Raw genomic sequence first — 24590 nt, forward strand, 5'->3', positions numbered from 1 at the left:
CCATGTGATTGTTGGTGAAGCTTTTAGTATGCAAATTTCTGTTACTGCCTGTGGCAAGGTTCCCTGTTTGTACAAGCTTTAATCCTTTGGCTACTGTTTCCACAATACATGGTGTTAAACATTCAGGTTCTGGCACATTGATGTTCTTATTTCTGAAGTGATAGTGGGTGATACATTGTTTTGTTCGCACCTGTGAGGCATCTGGGATTTCTTTCTGCTCCTTATTCTTGCTGAGTTCTGGCTCTAAAGAGTTGGGTTTGACTAGTTTTGGATTTGGAACCTGATCATGTGATTCTTCAGTGGGATCCATGCTGACCTCACTTTTAGTTTTCACAAGTGTGGTTCACTTTTGAGTATGTTACCTTCCCTTTTTCTTCTACTTCAGAGATAGGTGTTTCCCTAATCTGTCCCGTGTCCTCTGGGACACTACTGCTCGCAGGTGGTTGTTCAGCTTCCACTGCACACCCCTGTGGCACTTCGACTAGGTGAAGCATCACCCTCACTCTTGGCATTTCTGTTTGGGAACTTTCGTCGTCCCTATTTAAATCTTGAAAGAAGGTTTCAGCTAACAATATCTCGGTTGCTTTGCTTTCAGCTTTTCTGGCTTTTATCTTAGCTTCTTTAAAAGTTTTTAGCTCGACTTGGGCCCTTTTAAATTCTTCTGGCTCTATTGCCCCCTGTGGGATTTTTGGGACTTCCACAGCCCTTTGCAGCTGTACAGAGTTTTGTTTTCTCCCCTCAGTTTCCACAGTCTCCGTGGACTGTTCTGGACCCTCTGGGTACAATACTCTGCTTGCTGCCAAGTCATTGCCCAGCAATAGGTCTACTCCCTGCATGGGTAAGTTCAGAATGATTCCCACTGTCACTATCCCAGTGACTAACTTACTCTGTAGGTAAATTTTAACTCAGGGAACCATCAAGCATTTGTCAGTTTGCCCTTTTACCAATACTGTGGTATTTGTTCTGTTTTCCAGTGACATTTCTGTCAGTTTGGCTGCAAGTAGGGTCTGAAAACTCTGGTATCCCTGGGGATGGTTATCTCCTTGTCTGGTCCCTGGGACATAAAAGGAGTCAATCTCCTTTGTGCAAAAAGTTCTGATATGTGCTATCCTCTTGCATTATATTAGAGCACAGACTTATCACTTTCAAAGCCACAGTCACAGGCTTGACTGCAGCGCCTCCTGCTAGTTTTTTGGCAAACCATAAATTGGCCTGGACATGCCCAGATTTGCCACACTGGAACCATGTTGGCGGACCCATACTGGTTTATCCCTTGGGTTCCTTCTTTTAAAGTTTAGACTGGTCGGGATTTCCTTCCCTGCTCTCCTTTTCTCTCAAGCCCATTTCTGCTTCCTCTACATCCCCGCTATCTCTCCCTAGCTGGTATGTGTTACTAGACCCAAAATTATTTAGAGTTAGGGATTTAATGTATTAATTCATGGTCGTCTGCCATTTTAGCTGCTTCCCTGACTCCTTGTTCTTCGATGTGGGTTTTTATACTACTTGGGATGCTATTTTTGAACTCTTCCAGCAACATCACTTCTCTTAAATTTTCACGTGAGGGTTCTAGCTTGAGAGATTGTATCCATCGATCAAAAACCATGTTTGATTCTTTCGAATTTGATGCAAGTCTGTGTGGGTCTTTTCCTGGTGTGATGGAATCTCTGTCTATGTGCTTCCCGTACCAGCTCATAAGCATTTACAATTGCAGTTTTAGTTTGTTCATAATCAGAGCAACTTTCTTCTGATATCAGGGAAAAGGCTTCACGAGCCCGACTCATGAACTTACCTGGTAAGAGGAGAATCCAGAAGTCTTTCAGCCATCTTAGCCTGGTTGCTATTTTCTCAAATTAGATAAAAATGACTCAACCTCCTCCTCATTAAATGTTGGTACTAGTCTTGAGTGTCTCAGCACATCAAAGGTTTGCTTTGAATTGGGGATAAGGGGCTGAAATTTATACTTTCGCCGCCGTAATCAGCAACGGAGGTAAACAATGGCGGCTCGCACTTTGTGGAGCCGCCGCAATATTATACTCGGTTGATCAGTTAAATAGCTGGGGCGGACTGCCCACCCCGGTCAGTCCCCAGTAATGGTGTTAGAAGCCTCTGCGCAGCGCTGACGCCATTTTTAAAGGGCTTTGAGCCCTAACATTCAATTTAATTATTTAACGATACTGTGTTAAAAAATAAAATAAATTGATCCTGACCCTCTTCCACACCCCCCCCAATAACCATAGAATTGATTACCTGCCCTCTCCCTCCCCAAAAACACTTAGCTTGTGCACCTGACCTTCCCCCCACATAGTTCATAAACTTTAAACTTTACCCCTAGACCAATGAAATGAGTCCCCCTCCCGCACTGAAAAACCTACCTGCTCCCCACTCCCCACTAGTGTACTGCCTCGGATCCCCAGATGGGGATCCGAAGGCCGGGGAGTGCCAGACACCAGCACCAATATCGCTCCCGGACAGACAGCGAGAATGGAAAGGTAACTTATTTATGTAAATAAATTTAAATATTTAAATAGGGCTCCCGTCGCTGAGTGGCAGTGGGGGGCCGCCAAGGGGCTGCACCACCACCAGCAATATCAGGCTGGGCATTTTCCGGCCCACCTCCCCCCACCACGACCCCCAATGTTGGGGGGTCTGTAAAATTCAGCCCAAGGTTTGAGTGACTAGCAACATTTACAATTTGGGTTTGCAATCTCTGTAACTGAACCTTCTTGCTGCTTCCTCTCTTTGCATCTTCCTTTCCTCTTTTTTCTTTTGAAACTCCATTTCTTTCTTTTTCATCTGTAACTGGATTCTAGCTGGAATTATTATTTTCACTGGACTCCTAGTTTTTGTTTCATCTGTTTCCACACTCACTTACTAATTTCCTGCCTTCTATTTCCAGCTTTGCTTCTCTTCCTTCTGAATCTACACTCAGGCTTCCATCCCCCTGCCAAGTTAGTTTAAACCCTCCCTAACTGCACTAACAAACCTCCATCTGGCAAACCCCCGCCACCTGCCACATGAACATTAAAACTTAAAATTGTAAGCCCCTGGTTGGAAGGAAATTTGCATAGTACCAAATGGTGTTGAAACAAAGGAACCAGTCCCCGCCCCAATACATTGAAGAGACCTGGTCAAACCAGTCGGTCACGTGATCACCAGCTGGCCAACTAGGGGAGTTTTAAACTGGAAAAGCAGAATTTGAACTCAGAACGTCGTGTGCTCCTGGAACTGAAGCAAGAATTACCTCCACTCCTGTCTGCTCTCATCTCGCTCTCACCAGCTTGAGAAACCACTGAAGGCACATAAACTCAAAGAGAGAAATGTTTCGTACATGAACAAAGTTTAAGAAGAATACTGGGCCCAACGAAACACAAGACCATATCTTCAATCAAGGACTACAGCAAGCTCGAAGCACAGTAACAAGATATTGCCTCAAACTGTTCCATTTTATCTTTTCTTTTCTTTTTTTGTCCCTATCTGCATGTGCATATCACGTGTGCATGTTAGCATGGGCACATTGTATATCCTAGGCGTCAACCGTATTAGAGTTTAAGTAAGTTTAATAAATTTCACTTTTCTTCTTTAAACCAAAGAAAGCCTGTTTGTGCTCATTTATTTGCCTTATAGTTGGAAAGTTGTGAACAAGAATTCACAAAGGGGGAGCTCAAAACACAGTGTGTTTAAAATTAAACCCTGTTAAAATAAGATCAGGTAAAGACAGCAAAAGACCCCTCGACACATTTCTCACCTGGTTGTAACAGTCCCCACCACAATATTGATCTTGACCCTGTTGAGGTGCAACCCATCCGGCTTGTACAGATCCCACCTCCCCTAAAACCGGTTCCAATACCTCAGGAATCTAAAGCCCTCCCTCCTGCATCATCTCTCCAGCCATGCATTCATCTGCCCTATCTGCCTATTCTGCACTCACTAGACTGGCAAATGATATATTCTGATTGGCTCGCTGACCTGTAAAGGGTACATTCTGATTGGTTCATTGACCTGTGAAGGGTATATTCTGATTGGTTCACTGACTTGTGAAGGCTACGTTGTGATTGGTTCACTGACCTGTAAAGGGTACATTCTCATTGGCTCACTGACCTGTGAAGGGTACGTTCTGATTGGCTCACTGACTCATGAAGGGTACGTTCTGATTGGCTCACTGACCTGTGAAGGGTAGCCTCATCTGATGTCGTCGTCGGTACAGGTAGCAGCAGGAACACAAGAAACAACAAACGAGAATCCCAACGATAACAATAAATAGAAGGATAGCAGAGGCGATTCCAGCAACAGTGGTAGGACTAATTAAAAAGAAATTAAAGAATTAAAAAGAAAAGCAGGAATTCTGACGTTAAGCACTGATAGCAGATAAACACATATAACCAGTTACATTACCCTTGTTCCTAAGTTTTGCTAATTATTTTCTTAGCACATTCTTCGCCAAGCAATGAGGTGGGAGGGTCATCTATCACAAAACCAATGCCAGTTGCACCGGAAAACATAAGAAATAGGAGCAGGAGTAGGCCATTCAGCCCCTCAAGCCTGCTCCGCCATTCAATAAGATCATGGCTGATCTTCTACCTCAACACCATTTTCCCACCCACTTCCCTTAAGAGTCCAAACATCTATCAATCTGAACCTTGACTATACTCAATGACTGAGCATCTACAGCCCTCTGGGGTAGAGAAGTCCAAAGATTCACAACTCTCTGAGTGAAGAAATTTCTCATATCAGTCCTAAATGACTCATTATCCTGACACTATTCCCCCTAGTTCTAAACTCTCCAGCCAAGGGCAACAGTCCCTCAGCTTTTACACTGTCAAGCCCTCTCAGAACCTTATATGTTTCACCTCTCATTCTTCTAAACTCCAAAGAGTATAGGCCCATTCTGCTCAATCACTCCTCATACGACAGCCCTCTCATCCCAGACAGCAATCTAGCAAACCTTCAATGCATCCCCCTCTAAGGCAAGTAGATCCTTCCTTAGGTTAGAATACTAAAACTGTACACAGTATTCCAGGTGTGGTCTCTCAATTACAGCAAGCAATCCTTACTCTTGTAATCCAATCCCCTTACAATGAAGTTCAACATACCATTTACCTTCCTAATTGTTTACCATACCTGCATGTTAACTTTTTGTATTTCATGAACACAGGACACCCAAATTCCTCTGAACACAAACATTTAATAATTTTTCACAATGTAAAAAATATTATGTTTTTCTATTCTTCCTACCAAATTGAATAACCTCACACTTCCCCACATTAATCCCCATCTACCACCTTATTGCCTACTCACTCAACCTGTCTACAGCCCTTTGCAGACTCTTTGTGTCCACCTCAGCTTACTCTCTCACCTATCTTTGTATCATCAGCAAACTTGGATACATTACACTAAGTCCGTTCATCTAAGTCACTGATATAGTTTATAAATAGCTGAGGCCCCAGCACTGATCCTTGTGATACCCCAACTGGTTACAGCCTGCCAACCTGAAAATGACCTGCTTATCCCCACTCTCTATTTTCTGTCCTTTAATCAATCCTCTATCCATGCTAATATATTACTCCCAACCCCAGAGGCCTCACCTTGTGCAACAACCTTTCATGTTTCACCTTATCGAATGCCTTTTTAAAATCCCAATATGTTACATCCACTGGTTCCCCTTTATCTATCCTGCTAGTTACATCCTCAAAAACTCTTAATAGACTTGTCAAACATGATTTCCCTTTCATAAAACCATTTTGACTCTGCCTAATTATATTATGTTTTTTTAAGTACCCTGTCACCACTTTCTTAATTAAAAGCAAAATACTGCGGATGCTGGAAATCTGAAATAAAAACAAGAAATGCTGGAACCACTCAGCAGGTCTGGCAGCATCTGTGAAAAGAGAAGCAGAGTTAAAGGGTCACTGACCCGAAACGTTAACTCTGCTTCTCTTTTCACAGATGCTGCCAGACATGCTGAGTGGTTCCAGCATTTCTTGTTTTTATACCACTTTCTTAATAATGGATTCTCGCATTTTCCCAATGACTGATGTCAGGCTAACTGACCTATTTTTCTCTCTCCCTCCTTTCTTAGAAAGCAGTGTTACATTTGATACCTTCCAATCCACTGGAACCATTCCAGAATCTAGGGAATTTTGGAAGATCAAACCAATGCATCCACTATCTGTGCAGCCACCAATTTAGAACCCGAGTAAGTAAGCTATCCGGTCCAGAGGGTTTGTCAGCTGGGTAAGTCGGAGTCTCACCAATGCTCAGGGCTTCTTGCTCTGTAGTTGTTAACTGGACAATCTGTGGTGGTCCAGTTCTGCTCCTCTCCCTTTGTTTATATTTTCTGTTCTTTACTCCTGCCAGGGGCATTATAGATCTATAGGTTTCTGTAAGGTATATGTGTATCTGATGAATGCATGTCTTGGATGAGGGTGACAATCAGGCAATGTAACTGGCATGCATTTGAGGAACATGTTAAGAATTGAGGGAGCTGTCTGAGGTGTTATACCAGATTACATAAGGATTGGGGTGAGTAGCAGTGGTGAATGAAGAGGTGAGGATTTGCATTGAAACAGAATGAAGGGTACTGCTGAAACTTAAGTGGCTGTGAGGAGTGATGTGATGGAATACACTTGATAAGGCAGAGCGAGCGGATGGGTTGTGCACTACAGGATGTAGGTGTATCCGCAATTGTGTTCACCTTTCCTGACCTGGTTAGGTCATTAATTTGCTTCCTGCACTTAATCCAGGTATGGAACACTATACTCCTCTTCAATCACCTCCAGCTAGGTCTTTTTTGTTATAACATTAGATTTTATTTGTTTCATTAGCAGGGATAGGGCCACCTTCCTTTCCCTCACTGCACCCAGCAGTACATCATTAAAGCAGGGAGCAGCCTTTAGCCTCCCTGATTCTATTTCTACTTCTAATTCACAAGTACATTTCACCCAACTCCCCCAAATTTCATTTCTGCATTGGGCCTTTAAATAGCTGAGGTGAAATCATATTGTGCGAGTGTGCATTGCGCCCACTCATGCACATAGCAGACTTGAAATTCAAAATTAAAATGATAATTAGGTATCCTTGCTGAAATCAGACATTCCTATGCATCTCACAATCTCATGTTACATCCCCTCCATTCAGTTCCTGCCTCTACAGTAATGTCGGGCCCAAGTGTCTGCCCACCAACACAAACAGTCTGGACCATAATCTTAAAGAAATCATGGACTTTTTACCACAGGTTCAATGCTTGGGGACTTGAAGACATGGGAAACTTGGCTCATGACACAATTAAACAACCACTATAGTGCTAAGTATAAAGTGTAAACATCATCAGGCAGATATCTGAGCTGTAAAACAGCTGTTCATAAAAGCAAAATACTGCAGATGCTGAAACATTAACTCTGCTTCTCTCTCCACAGATGCTGCCAAACCTGCTGAGTATTTCCAGCACTTTCTGTTTTTATTTCAGATTTCCAGCAGCTGTTCATGTTTGCTGTCCACCTGCCCAGGAAGAGCTGGTACATTGATACTGCTGAGCTGTATGGCACTCACTACAGCTATGGAAAGAGGGGCATGTTTGTCTGTGAATGGGGAACTGCCACAAACCTAACCAGGAGGAAACAAAGGTGATGAAACTACTGGAAACAGTAAAGGAAGGGCAAAATGTATGGCTTTATCTGGCTGTCAATGATCAGGTCTGATATTGAAGCCTGCCAAGCAACTAGCAGGCAAAAAAATCCACAAAGCCTTAAGCCTTTCCATTTAATTTCCTGTGCTCACTTTTTCTAACTATTTTTATATTTATAGATGGTCAAAAATAAACCAATGCTTTCAAGGTTTCAGTTCCATGCTTTTATTTGTTAGCGGTGTTTACCCTGGAAATATCACAGTCTGGGTTGGGGGGTAAGAGTAATGGGGTCCGTAGTCCATGACAGGGGATTGGGGTCTTCCGGCTTGGGGAAGAATTTCCTGTCGCTTACCCATAGGCCTATAATTCCAAGGAACTGGTGGCAACTTGAGAAACACCAACTGTTGCTGTGCTTCTGCACATATCCCACTGCTGGATGTCCATTCTCTAGAAACAGAATCAGCTTCAATTCCACAAAATCTCTTAGCCAACCTCTGATGGCTCTCCTGTTTTCAACAGAGTCAAAGTTTTTCTTGGATCTCACTGCTGAGAACATATTCTTGATAGACACTCCAACTGTGCTACCTGTGGCCCTGAAGATGTGACAGATTTGTGTGACATCGTGTTTAACTAACTTGCTGGAGTTTTTTGAGGAGCTAACGTTGATTCCGGCAATGCAGTTGATGTGGTGTAGATGGACTTCCAAAAGGCATTTGGTACAGTGCCACACAACAGACCTGTAAGCAAAGTTATAGCTCATGGAATAAAAGGGATGGTAACAACATGGCGATGGAATTGGCTGAGTGACAGAACAGAGAGCAGTAGTTAGTGGATGTTTTTTACGCTGAAAGAAGGTTTGTAGTGGAGTTCCCCAGGGGTCAGTGTTGGGACCTTTGCTCTTCCTAATATATATTAATGACCTTAGACCTTGGTGTACAGGACATAATTCCAAAATTTGTAGATGATACAAAACTTGGAAACATTGCGAACTGTGAGGAGGATAGTGCAGAACTTCAAAAGGACATAGTGGAATGAGCGGACAGGTAGCAGATGAAGTTCAATGTGGAGAAACATGAAGTGATTCATTTTGGTAGGAAGAATGTGGACAGTATAAAAGGTACAATTCTAAGGGGGTTGCAGGAACAGGGGGACCTGAGGGTCTATGTGCATAAGTCATTGAAGGTGGCAGGACAAGTTGAGAAAGAAGTTAATAAAGCATACAGTATCCTGGGCTTTATTAATAGGGGCATAGAGTACAAGAGCAAGGAGGTTATGTTGCACATGTATAAGACACTAGTTCAGCCTCAGCTGGAGTTGTGTGTCCATTTATGGGTGCCACACCTTAAGAAAGATGTGAAGGCATTAGAGACAGAATGCAGAAAAGATTCACAAGAATGGTTCCAGGGATAAGGAACTTAAGTTATGAAGACAAGGTGCAGAAGTTGGGATGGTCTTCCTTGGAGAAGAGAAGGCCGAGAGCAGATTTGATAGAGGCATTCAAACTCATGAGGGGTCTGGATAGAGTTGATATGGAGAAACTGTTCCCACTCGTGAAAAGATCGGGAATGAGAGATTTAAATTAATTGGCAAAAGAAACAAAAGCGACATGAGAAGAAATTTTTCACACAGCGAGTGGTTAAGGTCTGGAAAGCACTGCCTGAGAGTGTGGTGGAGGCAGGTTCAATCGAGGCATTTAAAAGGGAATTGGATTGTTATCTGAAAAGGAAGAATGTGCAGGGTTACAGGGATAGGCGGGGAATGGCACTGAGTGAATTGCTCAGAGTGTCGGTGCAGACACGATGAGCCAAATGGCCTCCTTTTGTGCTGTGAAATTCAGTGATTACGTAATATTTGCTGCTAACCAGAGCACTGCAAAATACACAGCTCTATCTACGACGGTTTGGATCATGGTCTGCAAGGTGACAGGCACCCATTCATGCTCAGAAAGCTGCTTTGTGTTCATTCCAGTGCCTGTGGAGCTGAAATCACGAAGCAAAGCTCGCGCAAGGATTTTGCTCAGGGGAATGGGACCTTCTTCAGCCTCATGCTCTGTCCCTTACACACCTGTGAGAACTCACACACCCCATGTTCCCTCCTCCACGTGACTCACACCATCCTGATAGAGTAGACAGAGAAAAACTATTTCCTCTGGCGAGTAGGTCAATAACCATAGGTCACAGATTTAAAATCATTGGCAAAAGATGTAGAGGGGCGATGAAGATAAATTGTTTCGCTCAGATAGTTGTCAGGATCTGGAACGCTCGACCTGAAAAGGTGGTGGAAGCTGATGCGATAAATACATTGAAAAGGGAGTTGGACAGGTACTTGAGGATGAGGAACCTACAGGGTTATTGACAAAAAGCAGAGATGTAGCAGATGTCTAAGGGACAGAGTGTGTGGCTTTTCACGTGTGTAAGCAACTAATGTTCCTTCTAATTTCCCTATGCTGTAAGCAGTCCTCTTCCTGCACTGTGCCATCCCTTTAAGATTGTCGTGCTGCCGCACATCTTAAAGGGAGCAAGCGCTGCTTGTCCACGATCCATTTCTCCTGTGTGCCACATTCCTGAGTGCTGCTCGCCCGCACATCCACACAACCTAGAGCGAATGTTTACTATGACTGCTCTTTCAAAGAGCCTGCCCAAGCACAATGGGCCGAATGGCTTCCTTCTATGCTGCAGTTGTTATGATTCTATGTATCAGGGAGGCAGTGGCATAGGGGTATTGCCACTGGACTAATAACCCAGCGACCCAGGTATTGCTCTGGAGACATGGGTTCGAATCCCACCATGGCAGAAGATGGAATGTGAATTCAATTAATAAATTTGGAATTTAAAACTAGTCTAATGATGGCCATGAAACCATTGTTGATTGTTGTAAAAACCCATCTGGTTCACTAATGCCTTTTAGGGAAGGAAATCTGCTGTTCTTACCTGGTCTGGCCTACATGTGACTCCAGACCCACAGCAATGTGGTTAACTCTTACATGCCCTCTGAAATGGCCCAGCAAGCCACTCAGTTGTACCTAACTGCTACGAAGTCAATAAAAAAGAATGAAACTGGACAGACCACCCGGCATCAACCTAGGCATCAGAAACGACAACGGCAAACCCAGCCCTGTCGACCCTGCAAAGTCCTCCTTACTAACGTCTGAAGGCTTGTGCCAAAGTTGGGAGAGCTGTCCCACAGATTAGTCAAGCAACAGTCTGACATAGTCATACTCACGGAATCATATCTTACAGACAATGTCCCAGACACTGCCATCACCATCCCTGGGTATGTCCTGTCCCACTGGCAGGACAGACCCACCAGAGGTGGTGGCACAGTGGTCGACAGTAGGGAGGGAGTTGCCCTGGGAGTCCTCAACATCGATTCTGGACGCCACGAAGTCTCATGGCATCAGGTCAAACATGGACAAGGAAACCTCCTGCCGATTACCACCTACCACCCTCCCTCAGCTGATGACTCAGTACTCCTCCATGTTGAACAACACTTGGACAAAGCACTGAGGGTGGCAAGGGCACAGAATGTACTCTGGGTGGGGGACTTCAATGTTCATCACCAAGAGTGGCTCAGTAGCACCACCACTGACCGAGCTGGCTGAGTCCGAAAGGACATAGCTGCTAGACTGGGTATGCGGCAGGTGGTGAGGGAACCAACACGAGGGTAAGTTTGTAAATTAGTAAAATTAAATTAAAATTAAATTAGTAAGTTTGCGGATGACACAAAGGTTGGTGGATTTGCGGACAATGATGAGGATTGTCAGAGGATACAGCAGGATATAGATCGGTTGGAGACTTGGGCGGAGAAATGGCAGATGGAGTTTAATCCGGAAAAATGTGAGGTAAAGCATTTTGGAAGGTCTAATTCAGGTGGGAGGTATACAGTAAATGGCAGAACCCTTAGGAGTATTGACAGGCAGAGAGATCTGGGCGTACAGGTCCACAGGTCACTGAAAGTGGCAACGCAGGTGGATAAGGTAGTCAAGAAGGCATACGGCATGCTTGCCTTCATCGGTCGGGGCATAGAGTATAAAAATTGGCAAGTCATGTTGCAGCTGTACAGAACCTTAGTTGGGCCACACTTAGAATATTGCATGCAATTCTGGTCGCCACAATACAAAGGACGTGGAGGTTTTGGAGAGGGTACAGAGGAGGTTTACCAGGATGTTGCCTGGTCTGGAGGGCATTAGCTATGAGGAGAGGTTGGAAAAACTCGGATTGTTTTCACTGGAACGATGGAGGGGGAGGGGCGACATGATAGAAGTTTACAAGGTTATGAGTGGCATGGACAGAGTGGATAGTCAGAAGCTTTTTCCCAGGGTGGAAGAGTCAGTTACTAGGGGACATAGGTTTAAGGTGCGAGGGACAAAGTTTAGAGGGGATGTGCGAGGCAAGTTTTTTACACAGAGGGTGGTGAGTGCCTGGAACTTGCTGCCAGGGGAGGTGGTGGAAGCAGATACGATAGCGACGTTTAAGAGACATCTTGACAAATACATGAATAGTAAGGGAATAGAGGGATATGGACCCCGGAAGTGCAGAAGGTGTTAGTTTAGGCAGACATCAAGATCGGCGCAGGCTTGGAGGGCCGAATGGCCTGTTCCTGTGCTGTACTGTTCTTTGTTCTTTGAGGGAAAAACATACTTGACCTCGTCCTCACCAATCTGCCTGCCACAGATGCATCTGTCCATGACAGTATTGGTAGGAGTGACCACCGCACAGTCCTTGTTGAGACGAATCCCGCCTTCACATTGAGGATACCCTCCATCGTGTTGTGTGGCACTACCACCATGCTAAATGGGATAGATTTCGAACAGATCTAGCAATGCAAAACTGGGCATCCATGAGGTGCTGTGGGCCATCAGCAGCAGCAGAATTGTACTCAACCACAATCTGTAAACTCATGGCCTGGCATATCCCCCACTCTACCACTGCCAGGAGAGCAGCCCTGGTTTAATGAAGAGTGCAGGAGGGCATGCCAGAAGCAGCACCAGGCATACCTCAAAATGAGGTGTCATCCTGGTGAAGCTACAACACAGGACTATCTGTGTGCCAAACTGCATAAGCAGCATGTGATAGACAGAGATAAGTGATCCCACAACCAATGGATCAGATCTAAGCTCTGCAGTCCTACCACTTCCAGCTGTGAATGGTGGTGGACAATTAAACAACTAACTGTTTGAGGTGGCTCCATAAATATCCCCATCTTCAATGATGGGGGAGCCCAGCACATCAGTGCAAAAGATAAGGCTGAAGCATTTGCAACAATCTTCAGCCAGAAGTGCCGAGTTGATGATCCATCTCGGCCTCCTCCTGAAGTCCCCAGCATTACAGATGCCAGAATTCAGCCAATTCGATTCACTCCACGTGATATCACGAAACGACTGAAGGCACTGGATACTGCAAAGGCTATGGGCTCTGACAATCTTCCGGCAACAGTACTGAAGACCTGTGCTCCAGAACTTGCTGCGCCCTTAGTCAAGCTGTTCCAGTACAGCTACAACACTGGCATCTACCCTGCAATGTAGAAAATGTATGTCCTGTACAAAAAAAGCAGAACAAGTCCAACCCAGCCAATTACCGCCCCATCAGCCTGCTCTCAATCATTAGCAATAACCTGCTCACTGACGCTCAGTTTGTGTTCCGCCAGGGCCACTCAGCTCCTGACCTCATTACAGCCTTGGTTCAAACATGCACAAAAGAGCTGAACTCAAGAGGTGAGGTGAGAGTGACTGCCCTTGACATCAAGACAGCATTTGACCGAGTATGGCATCAAGGAGCCCGATCAAAGCTGGAGTCAACGGGAATCGGGGGAAAACTCTCCGCTGGTTGGAGTCATACCTAGCACAAAGAAAGATGGTTGTGGTTGTTGAAGGTCAATCATCTGAGCTCCAGGACATCACTGCAGGAGTTCCTCAGGGTAGTGTCCTGGGCCCAACCATCTTCAGTTGCTTCATCAATGACCTTCCTTCAATCTTAAGCTCAGAAGTGGGGATGTTTGCTGATGATTGCACAATGTTCAGCACCATTCGCAACTCCTCAGATACTGAAGCAGTCAGTGTAGAAATGCAGCAAGACTTGTATAATATCCAGGCTTGCACTGACAAGTGACAAGTAACATTCGTGCCACACAAGTGCCAGGCAATGACCACCTCCAATAAGAGAGAATCTAACCATCTCCCCTTGATATTCAATCGCAGTACCATCGCAGAATCCCCCACTATCAACATCCTAAGTGCTACAATTGACCAGAAACTGAACTGGAGTAGCCATATAAAGACCGTGGCTATAAGAGCAGGTCAGAGACTAGGAATTCTGCGATGAGTAACTCACCTCCTGACTCTCCAAAGCCTATCCATCATCTACAAAGCACAAGTCAGGAGTGTGATGGAATACTCTCCACTTGCCTGGATGGGTGCAGCTCCAACAACACTCAAGAAGCTCAACACCATCGTGGGCGGCACAGTGGCGCACTGGTTAGCACTGCAGCCTCACAGCTCCAGCGACCTGGGTTCGGTTCTGGTTACTGCCTGTGCAGAGTTTGCAAGTTCTCCCTGTGACTGCGTGGGTTTCTGCCGGGAGCTCCGGTTTCCTCCCACAGCCAAAGACTTGCAAGTTGATAGGTAAATTGGCCATTGTAAATTGTCCCGAGTGTAGGTAGGAGAACGGTAGTAAATATGGGATTAATGTAGGATTAGTATAAATGGGTGGTTGTTGGTTGGCACAGACTTGGTGGTGTTTCAGTGCTGTATCTCTCTATGACCATCCAGGACAAAGCAGCCTGCTTGATTGGCACCCCATCCACAAATATTCACTCCCTCCACCATCGATGCACAGTGGCAGCACTGTGTACCAGCTATAAGATGCACTGCAGCAACACACCAAGGTTCCTTTGACAGCACCTTCCAAACCCTTGACCTCTACCAAATAGAGGGACAAGGGCAGCAGATGCATGGGAACAGCACCATCTGCAAGTTCCCCTCCAAACCACACACCATCCTGACTTGCAACTATATCGCCGTCCCTTCACTGTCGCTGGGTCAAACTCCTGGAACTCTCTTCCTAACAGCACTGTGGGTGTACTTACCTCACATGGACTGCAGCGGTTCAAGAAGGCAGCTCACCACCACCTTCTCAAGGGCAATTAGGGGTGGGCAATAAATGCTGGCCTGGCCAACAATGCCCTCATCCCATGAATGCATTAAAAAATATGGAAGTACTGGGTAGAACTTCAGGGAGTGCAGGCAGAATGTAGTGCTGGGGTTCAGGTGTAGCTGTGTAAAGAGACTGCATGATTGGCACAGTCACTGTTTTATACCCAGCACAGCTCATATGCATTGGACAATTAAGCTACGGTTTGCAATTGTACAAAACAAGAGCAGCGAGTACACTGCCCCCAGTTTAAGCATCACCCAGACCCTCTTGAGTTCGACAGATTTTGATCTACAAGAGAGTTCAGACTTATGGAGGGCAGGCAGGAAAGTGGAGCAGAGTCACAATCATATCGGTCATGACCTTATTGAATGGTGGAACAGGCTCAAGGAGCCGAATGGCCTACTCCTGCTCCTATTTCTTATGCTCTTATACAGTCTTGGCCTGTGACTGCCATTGCTGTCTCCTTCAAATAGTAGTGGTGCTTCTGTTGTGTGCCACCATTTCATTTGAGATGTTGGCCTGCATTTTCCTCTCATAGAGCCCCCATGATCAGGCTGTTCAGAAAATGGGATGGAGACCTCCCACTAAATTCCTGCAAATCTTGCTCTGCCCACTCTGTATGTAAACGAGAAGGTGAAGGTGGGGCTTCATCAGCAACTCCTTTGCCTTAACCACTACCCTAGCTCCACCACCCGGGAACACCAGCTGCATTGAAGCTACGTTCTGAGTTTATTGACAGTCAGGGTCAAGTGGTGGGAGTTTGTGCTGCTTCCTGTCTCTCCCATTAACTATTATTTTCAGCAGGGCAATGCTTAGTTGGAGTCAGTTTTCCCTATTATTTGGCCTGCATCTTTAAGCCAGTACAATAGGTGAAAGGATGAAACTGCAACCCCACCGCCTCCCCCCCCAGACCTACACACACAGAGTCAGGCTCCCATTGGAAGACCCACACAGAGTCAGGCTCCCAGTGGAAGACCCACACAGAGTCAGGCTCCCAGTGGAAGATCCACACAGAGTCAGGCTCCCATTGGAAGACCCACACAGAGTCAGGCTCCCAGTGGAAGACCCACACAGAGTCAGGCTCCCAGTGGAAGAACCACACAGAGTCAGGCTCCCAGTGGAAGATCCACACACGGTCAGGTTCCCATTGGAAGGTCTATACACAGAGTCATTGAAACATATAAGATTCTGAGAGGGCTTGACAGAATCGGTGCTGAGAGGATGTGTCCCTTGGCTGGAAAGTCTAGAACTTGGGGTGCATTGTGTCAGGGGTCAATCATTTAAGACTGAGATGAAAGAATTCCTTCACTCAGAATGTTGTGAATCTTTGGAATTCTCTACCCCAGGGAGCTGTGGATGCTCAGTCATTGAGAATATTCAAGGCTGAGATCGATAAACTTTTGAACTCTAAGGCAATCAAAGGGATATGGGGATCCGGTAGCAAAGTGGAGTTTTTTTTAATTCATTCATGGGATGTGGGCGTCACTGGCCAGGCCAGCATTTATTGCCCATCCCTAATTGCCCTTGAGAAGGTGGTGGTGAGCTGCCTTCTTGAATCGCTGCAACCATTTGGGGTAGGTATACCCACAGTGCTGTTAGGAAGGGAGTTCCAGGATTTTGACCTAGCGACAGTGAAGGAACGGCGATATAGTTCCAAGTCAGGATGGTGTGTGACTTGGAGGGGAACTTGCAGGTGGTGCTGTTCCCATGTATTTGCTGCCCTTGTCCTTCTAGTTGGTAGACATCGCGGGTTTGGAAGGTGCTGTCTAAGGAGGTCAGCCATGATCTTATTGAATGCCACAGCAGGCTCGCGGGGACTGTATAGTCAGATCCTGCTCCTATTTCTTACATTTTTATGTACATGCAGACCGAACGTGATGCTGTACATGCAGACTGAACGAGATGCTGTACATGCAGACCGAATGAAATGCTGTACATGCAGACCGAACGAGATGCTGTACGTGCAGACCGAACGTGATGCTGTGTATGCAGACCGAACGTGATGCTGTACATGCAGACTGAACGAGATGCTGTACATGCAGACCGAATGAAATGCTGTACATGCAGACCGAACGAGATGCTGTACGTGCAGACCGAACGTGATGCTGTGTATGCAGACCGAACGTGATGCTGTACATGCAGACTGAACGTGATGCTGTACATGCAGACTGAACGTGATGCTGTGTACGCAGACCGAACGTGATGCTGTGTACGCAGACCGAACGTGATGCTGTACATGCAGACCGAACGTGATGCTGTACATGCAGACCGAACGAGATGCTGTACATGCAGACCAAACGTGATGCTGTGTATGCAGACCGAACGTGATGCTGTACATGCAGACCGAACGTGATGCTGTACATGCAGACTGAACGTGATGCTGTGTACGCAGACCGAACGTGATGCTGTGTACGCAGACTGAACGTGATGCTGTGTACGCAGACTGAACATGATGCTGTCCATGCAGACTTCTGCTGTCCATCTTTGATTCCCAATGGGAAGAGCCCCCTCTAAATTCTGAGGCTTGAGACAACAAAGAGAGAGGGAGGGAAGTAGGAATCCTCCCTCGAGCTCACGGCTCATCCATTCTTTGTTCTTATTCTTCATTTTCCTACCCATTCCCATATAGGCATACAGTGAGATGCTGCAGCATGATATAATTTTACATTATGTTTGAAAGTGAGGTAGTTCAATCTGAAGCCAGGGTGTTAAATTTGAATAAAGGAAACTATGACGGTATGAGGGGCAAATTGGCTGAGGTGGACAGGGAAAATACCTAAAAAGGTAGACAGTACATAGGCAATGGATAGTCTTGAAGAAATATTACATAGTTTACAGCAACTATACATTACTTCAAGGTAAAAAACCCCAAAAGTAAAGGCAGACAACTGTGGATAACAAAGGAAGCTAAGGATTGTATAAGATTTTTAAAAAAGCCTCTAAAGTTGCCAGAAATAGTAGTAAACCTGAAAACTGGGAGGATTTTAGAATACAGCAAAAGAGGACGAAGAAACTGATAAAGAAAGGGAGAATAAATATGAATGTAAACTAGCAAAAAATATAAAAACAGACTGTAAAAGCTTCTACAGGTACGTAAAAAGGAAACATTTGGCTAAGACAAATGTGGGTCCATTACAGGCACTCAGGAGAATTTATAATGGGGATTAGAGAAATGGCAGAGAAGCTAAATGATTACTTTGTGTCTGTCTTCACTGAAGAAGATACAAGAAATCTCCCAGAATTAGAGATCCAAGGGATTCGGGGGAATGAGGAATTGAAGGAAATTATTATTAGTAAGAAGGTTGTATTGGAGAAATTAATGGGGCTGTAGGTTGATAAGTTCCCAGGACCTGATATTATACATCCCAGAGTGTTGAAAGAGGTAGCTATGGATATAGTGGATGCATTGGTGACCATATTCCAAAATTCTACAGATTCTGGAGCGATTTCTGCAGATTGGAAGGTAGCAAATGTCACCCCACTATTTAAGAAGGGAGAGAGAGAAAACAGAGAATTACAGACCTGTTAGACTTACATCAATCATTGAGAAAATGCTGGAATCAATTCTAAAGGATGTGATAAATGGACACTTGGATAATAATGATCTGATTGGGCATAGTCAACATGGAAAATCATGTTAGACGAACCTGTTGGAGTTTTTTGAGGATGTTACTAACAGAATTGATAAAGGGGAATCGGTGGACATAGCATACTTGGATTTTCAGCAGGCTTTTGATAAAGTCCCCCACAGAAGGTTGGTTAGCAAAATTGAAGCACATGGGATAGGAGGTAATATACTGCATGGATTAAGGACTAGTTAACAGGCAGAAAGCAGACAGTAGGAATAAATGGGTCATTCTCGTCTTGGCAGGCTGTGACTAGTGGGGTACTGCAGGGATCAGTGCTAGGACCCCAGCTATTCACAATATATATCAATGATTTGGATGTGGGGACCAAATGTAGTATTTCCAAGTTCGCACATGACACAAAACTAGGTGAGAACGTGTGTTGTGAGGAAGATGTAACGCGGCTTCAAGGGGATTTGGACAGACTTAGTGAGTGGGCAAGAACGTGGCAGATGGAATATAATGTGGAAAAATGTGAATTTATCCACTTTGGTAGGAGGAACAGATGTGCAGAGTATTTCTTAAATGGTAAGAGATTATAAAGTGTAGATGTACAAAGGGATCTGGGTATCCTTGTCAATAAGTCACTGAAAGCTAACATGCAGATGCAGCAAGCAATTAGGAAGGCTAATTGTATGTTAGACTTTATTGCAAGAGGATTTGAGTACAGGAATAGTGAAGTCTTGTTTCAATTGTATACAACCCTGGTTAAGACCACACTTGGAGTACTGTGTGCAGTTTTGGTCCCCTTACCTTAGGAAGGTTATACTTGCCATAGAGGGAGTGCAACAAAGACTTGTTCCCGGGATGGCGGGACTGTCCTATGAAGAGAGATTGGGGAAACTCAGCCTGTATTCTCTAGAGTTTCGAAGAATGAGAGGTGATCTCATTGAAACCTACAAAATACTTTAAGGGATAGACAGGGTAGATTCAGCTAAGATGTTTCCCCTGCTTGGAGAGTCTAAAACCAGGGAACACAATTTCAAAATAAGGGGGAAGCCACTTAGGACAGAGATGAGGAGAAATTTCTTTACTCAGAGGGTTGTGAATCTTTGGAATTCTCTACCCCAGAGGGCTGTGTAAGTTCAGTCATTGAGTATGTTTAAAGCAGAGATAGACAGATTTTAAATACAAATGACATAAGGGGATATGAGGATAGTGTGGGGAAAAGGCATTGAAGTGGATGATCAGCCATGATCGTATTGAATGGCAGGCAGGTTCGATGGGCTGAATGGCCTACTCCTGCTCCTATGTTCCTATGTTACAATAATTTACCATATAAACTGTTTCAAGGCATCTCTTCACCACCTGCACTCACAGATATGTCCTTCTTTCACTCTCTTGGTATCTGAGTGCAGCAGATAGCACAGATAGGCTAATGTCCAGCATCAATCAAACAGCTTCCAGCAGCATCCAGCACTCACTGCAAGGACCAGCACTGACACATGCCAGAGTGTTGGCGAGTTGAAGAATCACTGAGCGTGAGGAGGGAGGAGTGAGAGCTGTGGCATTGGAGGAGTTTATGGGCCAACTCAAGGGCTCCTTCAATTCCAGAGCCCAGGAGTTCAGACCTCACAGGGCCTGTCGAGAAATAGAATTTAATGGCTGAATATCAGCAGCTCATGTAGCACGCCAAAATACCTGCAGCTTGGACCATCTCAGTAAAGAAAGAGCTTCCATTTATAGGGCATCTCATCTCATCCTCAGCTCATGCCATTGCCCTTCATAGCCAATGAATCATATTATGGTTTAAATATTGTTACAGTTGTTATGTAGGCAAACACTGCAGCTAATGTTCACTAAGCAAGATCCCACAAACAGCAAATGAGATGAATGGTCAGTTAATCAGTGCGACAGCGTCCCCTCTATTATAGGAGCTGCACAGATAAGAGTCATATAGTCATTAGGGCATAGAAAGAAGCCATTCAGCCCATAATGTCCAAGCTGGCTCTCTGTAGAGCAATCCTATCAGTCCCATGCCCTGATCTATCCCCATAGCCCTACAAGTTTATTTTCCTCAAGTGCCCATCCAACTGGCTTTTGAAATCATTGATCATCTCTGCTTCTACCACCCTCGTAGGCAGCAAGTTCCAGGTCATTACCACTCTGCATAAAAAAAAGTTCTTTCTCATATTCACCCTGCATCTCTTGTCCAAATCTTTAAATCTGTATCCCCTAGTCTTGTACCTTCAGCTAATGGGAATAGGCTTTCTTTATCTAAGCCTGCCACAATCTTGTACACCTCTATCAAATCTCCCCTCAACCTCCTTTGTTCCAAGGAGAACAATAACAGCTTCTCCAATCTAAGTTTGTAGCTAAAATCCCTCATCCCTGGAACCATTATGGCAATTGTCCTCTGCATCCTCTCACATCCTTCCTAAAGTGTGATGACCAGAACTGGGCACAATACTCTAGTTGTGGCCTGACCAGAGCTTTATAAAGGTTCTGCACAACATCCCTGCTTTGTATTCAATACTTCTATTTATGAAGTCCAAGATCCCATATGCTTTGCTAACCACTCTCTCAATATGACCTGCCACCTTGAAAGATCTATGCACATAAACACACAGGTCCCTCTGTCATGTACACACTTTAGAACTGTGACAGTTAGCCTATATTGCCTCTGCCTATCCCTCCTCCCAAAATACAACACCTCACACTTGTCTGTGTAAAGTCCAACCTGCCACTTGTCTGCCCAATCTGCTAACCTATCAATGTCCTAGAACCGGAGAAAAACTACAGCACAGAAGGAAGCCATTCAGCCCATCGTGTCCGTGCCGGCCGAAAAAACTAGCCGCCCAATCTAATCCCACCTTCCAGCACCTGGTCTATAGCTTTGCCGGTTACAGCATTTCAGGTACATGTCCAGGTACCTTTTAAAAGAATTGAGGGTTTCTGCCTCCACCACCATTCCTGGCAGTGAATTCCAGAAACCCACCACCCCCTGGGTGAAAAAGTTTTTCTTCATGTCCCCTCTATTCCTTCTACCAATCACTTTAAATCTGTGCCCCCAGGTAATTGATCTCTCCCCCACTAGGGGAAACAGGTCCTTCCTGTCTACTCTATCTAGGCCTCTCATAATTTTGTACACCTCAATTAAGTCACCCCTCAGCCTCCTCTGTTCTAAGGAAAACCCTAGCCTATCCAATCTTTCCTCATAGCTGCAACTTTCGAACCCTGGCAATATTCTTGTAAATCTCCTCTGTACTCTCTCCAGAGCAATTTTGTGCTTTCTGTAATGTGGTGACCAGAATTGTATGCAATACTCCAATTATGGCCAGCCAGCATTTTATACAGTTCCAGCATTACATCCCTGCTTTTGAATTCTATACCTCAGCCAATAAAGGAAAGCATTCCATATGCCTTCTTCACCACTCTATCTACCTGTCCTGCCACCTTCAGGACATGCACTCCAAGGAACTCACTTGTTCGACCCCTCTCAATATCTTCCCGTTTATTGTTTATTGCCTTGCTTTATTTGCCCTTCCCAAATGCACTACCTCACACTTATCTGGATTGAATTCCATTTGCCACTTTTCCACCCACTCAACCAAACCATTGATATCATTCTGGAGTCTATGGCTATCCTCTTCACTATTAACTACACGGCCAATTTTTGTGTCATCAGCAAATTTCCCAATCATGCCTCCCACGTTTAAGTCCAAATCATTAATATATACCACAAACAGCAAGGGACCCAATACTGAGCCCTGTGGAACACCACTGGAAACAGCTTTCCAACGCAAAAACATCCGTCGATTACTACCCTTTGTTTCCTGGCCCTGAGCCAATTCTGCATCCAACCTGCCACATTGCCCTGTATCCCATGGGCTTTCATTTTACTGACCAGTCTGCCATGTGGGACATTGTCAAATGCCTTACTAAAATCCATGTTGACCACATCCACTGCATTACCCTCATCAATCCTTCTTGTTACTTCCTGAAAAAACTCAATTAAGTTAGTAAGACATAACCTTCCCTTAACAAATCCATACTGACTATCCCTGATTAATCCGTGCCTTTCTATGTGGCAGTTTATCCTGTCCCTCAGAATGTCCTGTTACAGTTGATTAGTATCATCCTTACAGATTGTCACACCTCCAATTTGGCATCACTGGCAAATTTTGAAATTTAATCTGTATTCCAATATTTAAAACATTTATATATGTCACAAAAGCAGTGGTCCTAGCACTGAACCTTGGGGAACACCTTTGTTTACCATCCTCCAGTCTGAAAAACAACCATTTACCAGGACTCACTGTTTTCTGACCTTAAGCCAATTTTTTTATTCAAATTCACCCTCCTATTCCATGAGCCTCAATTTTGTTAACCAGCCTTTTATGTGGTACTTTGTCACAGGCTTACTTAAATCCATAGAGACAACATCCATTGCTTTCCCTTCATCAACCTTCTCCATTACTTCATCAAATAATTCAATTGGATTCAAGCACAATCTGCCTTTTACAAATCTATGTTGGCGCTTCTTAATTAATTCAAACCTTTCAAGTGCCTGCTGATTTTTCCCTGATTATTGTTTTTAAAACCTAACCCAGCACTTCTGATAAACTGACCAGATTGTAATTACTAGGAATATCCTTACACCCTTTCTTGAATAAAGGTGTCACATTTGTCACTTTCCAATCCTCTGGTACCTCCCCCCATATTTAGGGAAGATTGGAAGATTATGACAAGCCATTCTGCTATCTCTATTCCCACTTCCCTTAGCATCCTGGGATGCAAGCCATCCGGACAATCCATTCTAAGCATAGCCAGCCTTTCCATTACATCCTTATCAATTTTCACCCCATCCATTACCTCTACTATCTCCACACCTACCGATATTTTTGCATCTTCTTCCTTAGTAAATAACAACACAAAATACTCATTAAGTATTCTAGCCTTGCCCTGTGCCTCTAGGCATGCATCACTCTCTTTGCCCCAGTAGAACCCATCCCGCCTCTTACTATTTACATGCTGGTAGTAGATTTTTGAGTTTCCTTTTATTTTGACTGCCATTCTATTCTCATATTCTCCTCTTTTTAAATTTTTTTTTTATTGAGATACAGCACTGTAACAGGCCCTTCGGCCCACCGAGTCTGTGTCGCCCTTCAACCACCCATTTATACTAATCCTACATTAATCCCATTACCCTCTCATATCCCCACCTTCCCTCAATTCCCCTACCACCTCCCTATACTAGGGGCAATTTATAATGGCCAATTTACCTATCAACCTGCAAGTCTTTGGCTGTGGGAGGAAACCAAACTTTGCCAGTCTTATTTTCCTCTTCATCTCTCAACTTATTGTATTTGGCCTGGTTCTCACTTGAAGTTATCACCTGACTTGCATCATATATCCTCATTTTTCTTTCATCATATTCTCTATCTCCCTCTATCATCCAAGGAGCCCTGGCTTTGATTCCCTTATCTTTCACCCTTATTGGAATGTGCCAAGCCTGTAACTGAAACATCTTCTTAACGATCACCCATTGTTCTGTTACAGATTTTCCCATCATTCTTTGGTTTCATTTTGCTCCAGCTCAATCCCCTTTCACCCCATTGAAGTTAGCCCTTTTCCAATTTAGAAGTTCTATTTTAGATTGTTTCTTGCTCTTCTCCAGTACTATTCTAGCCTTATGATATGCTGATCCATCTTACCTAAGTGCTCCCCCATAGACACTTGGTCCACCTCATTCCTCAGCACCAGGTACAGCAATGTCTCCTTCCTAGTTGGACCAAGAACATACTGGCCAGGGAAATTCTCCTGAATACATTTCAGAAATTCCACGCTCTCCTTATCCACTTAAACATTATCCCAATCGATATTTGGATAAGTAAAGTCCCCCAATATCACCACGTTATAATTCTTACACATCTCTGTGATTTCACTGCAGATTTGCTCCTCTCTCTCTCTCACTATTTGGAGGTCTATAGAATACCCTCAGTAGCATGATCATCGCCTTTTTGCTTCTCAACTCTAACCAAATGGATTTTGTCTTTGCCCCCTGTAGGGCATTCTATCTTTCCAACACAACAATGTCTTCCCTTCCCACGTCTACTCTACCCCACGTCCCTATCTATTCTGAACACTTTGTACCCTTGAATATTAAGTGCCCAGTGCTCACCATTTTCAAGTCACCTTTTCATTATTGCCACTACATCATATTCCTCAGATTCATACCATCTAGCTCTC

At 44.5% G+C, this 24590-nt stretch overlaps 1 protein-coding gene across 1 annotated transcript in view; it reads right to left on the bottom strand.

The window, feature by feature from the left end:
- shisa4 (shisa family member 4) overlaps positions 1 to 24590 on the bottom strand; it is a 90392-nt gene that overhangs the window by 13366 nt on the left and 52436 nt on the right. The window contains exon 5 of the mRNA XM_068056905.1: positions 4165 to 4298. Within this exon, the coding sequence (XP_067913006.1) occupies positions 4165 to 4298 (134 nt within the window). The remainder of the gene's footprint in view (positions 1 to 4164; positions 4299 to 24590) is intronic.

Source organism: Heterodontus francisci, chromosome 25 (genome assembly GCF_036365525.1).
Source record: "Heterodontus francisci isolate sHetFra1 chromosome 25, sHetFra1.hap1, whole genome shotgun sequence".
In the NCBI taxonomy this organism is placed as follows: Eukaryota; Metazoa; Chordata; class Chondrichthyes; order Heterodontiformes; family Heterodontidae; genus Heterodontus; species Heterodontus francisci.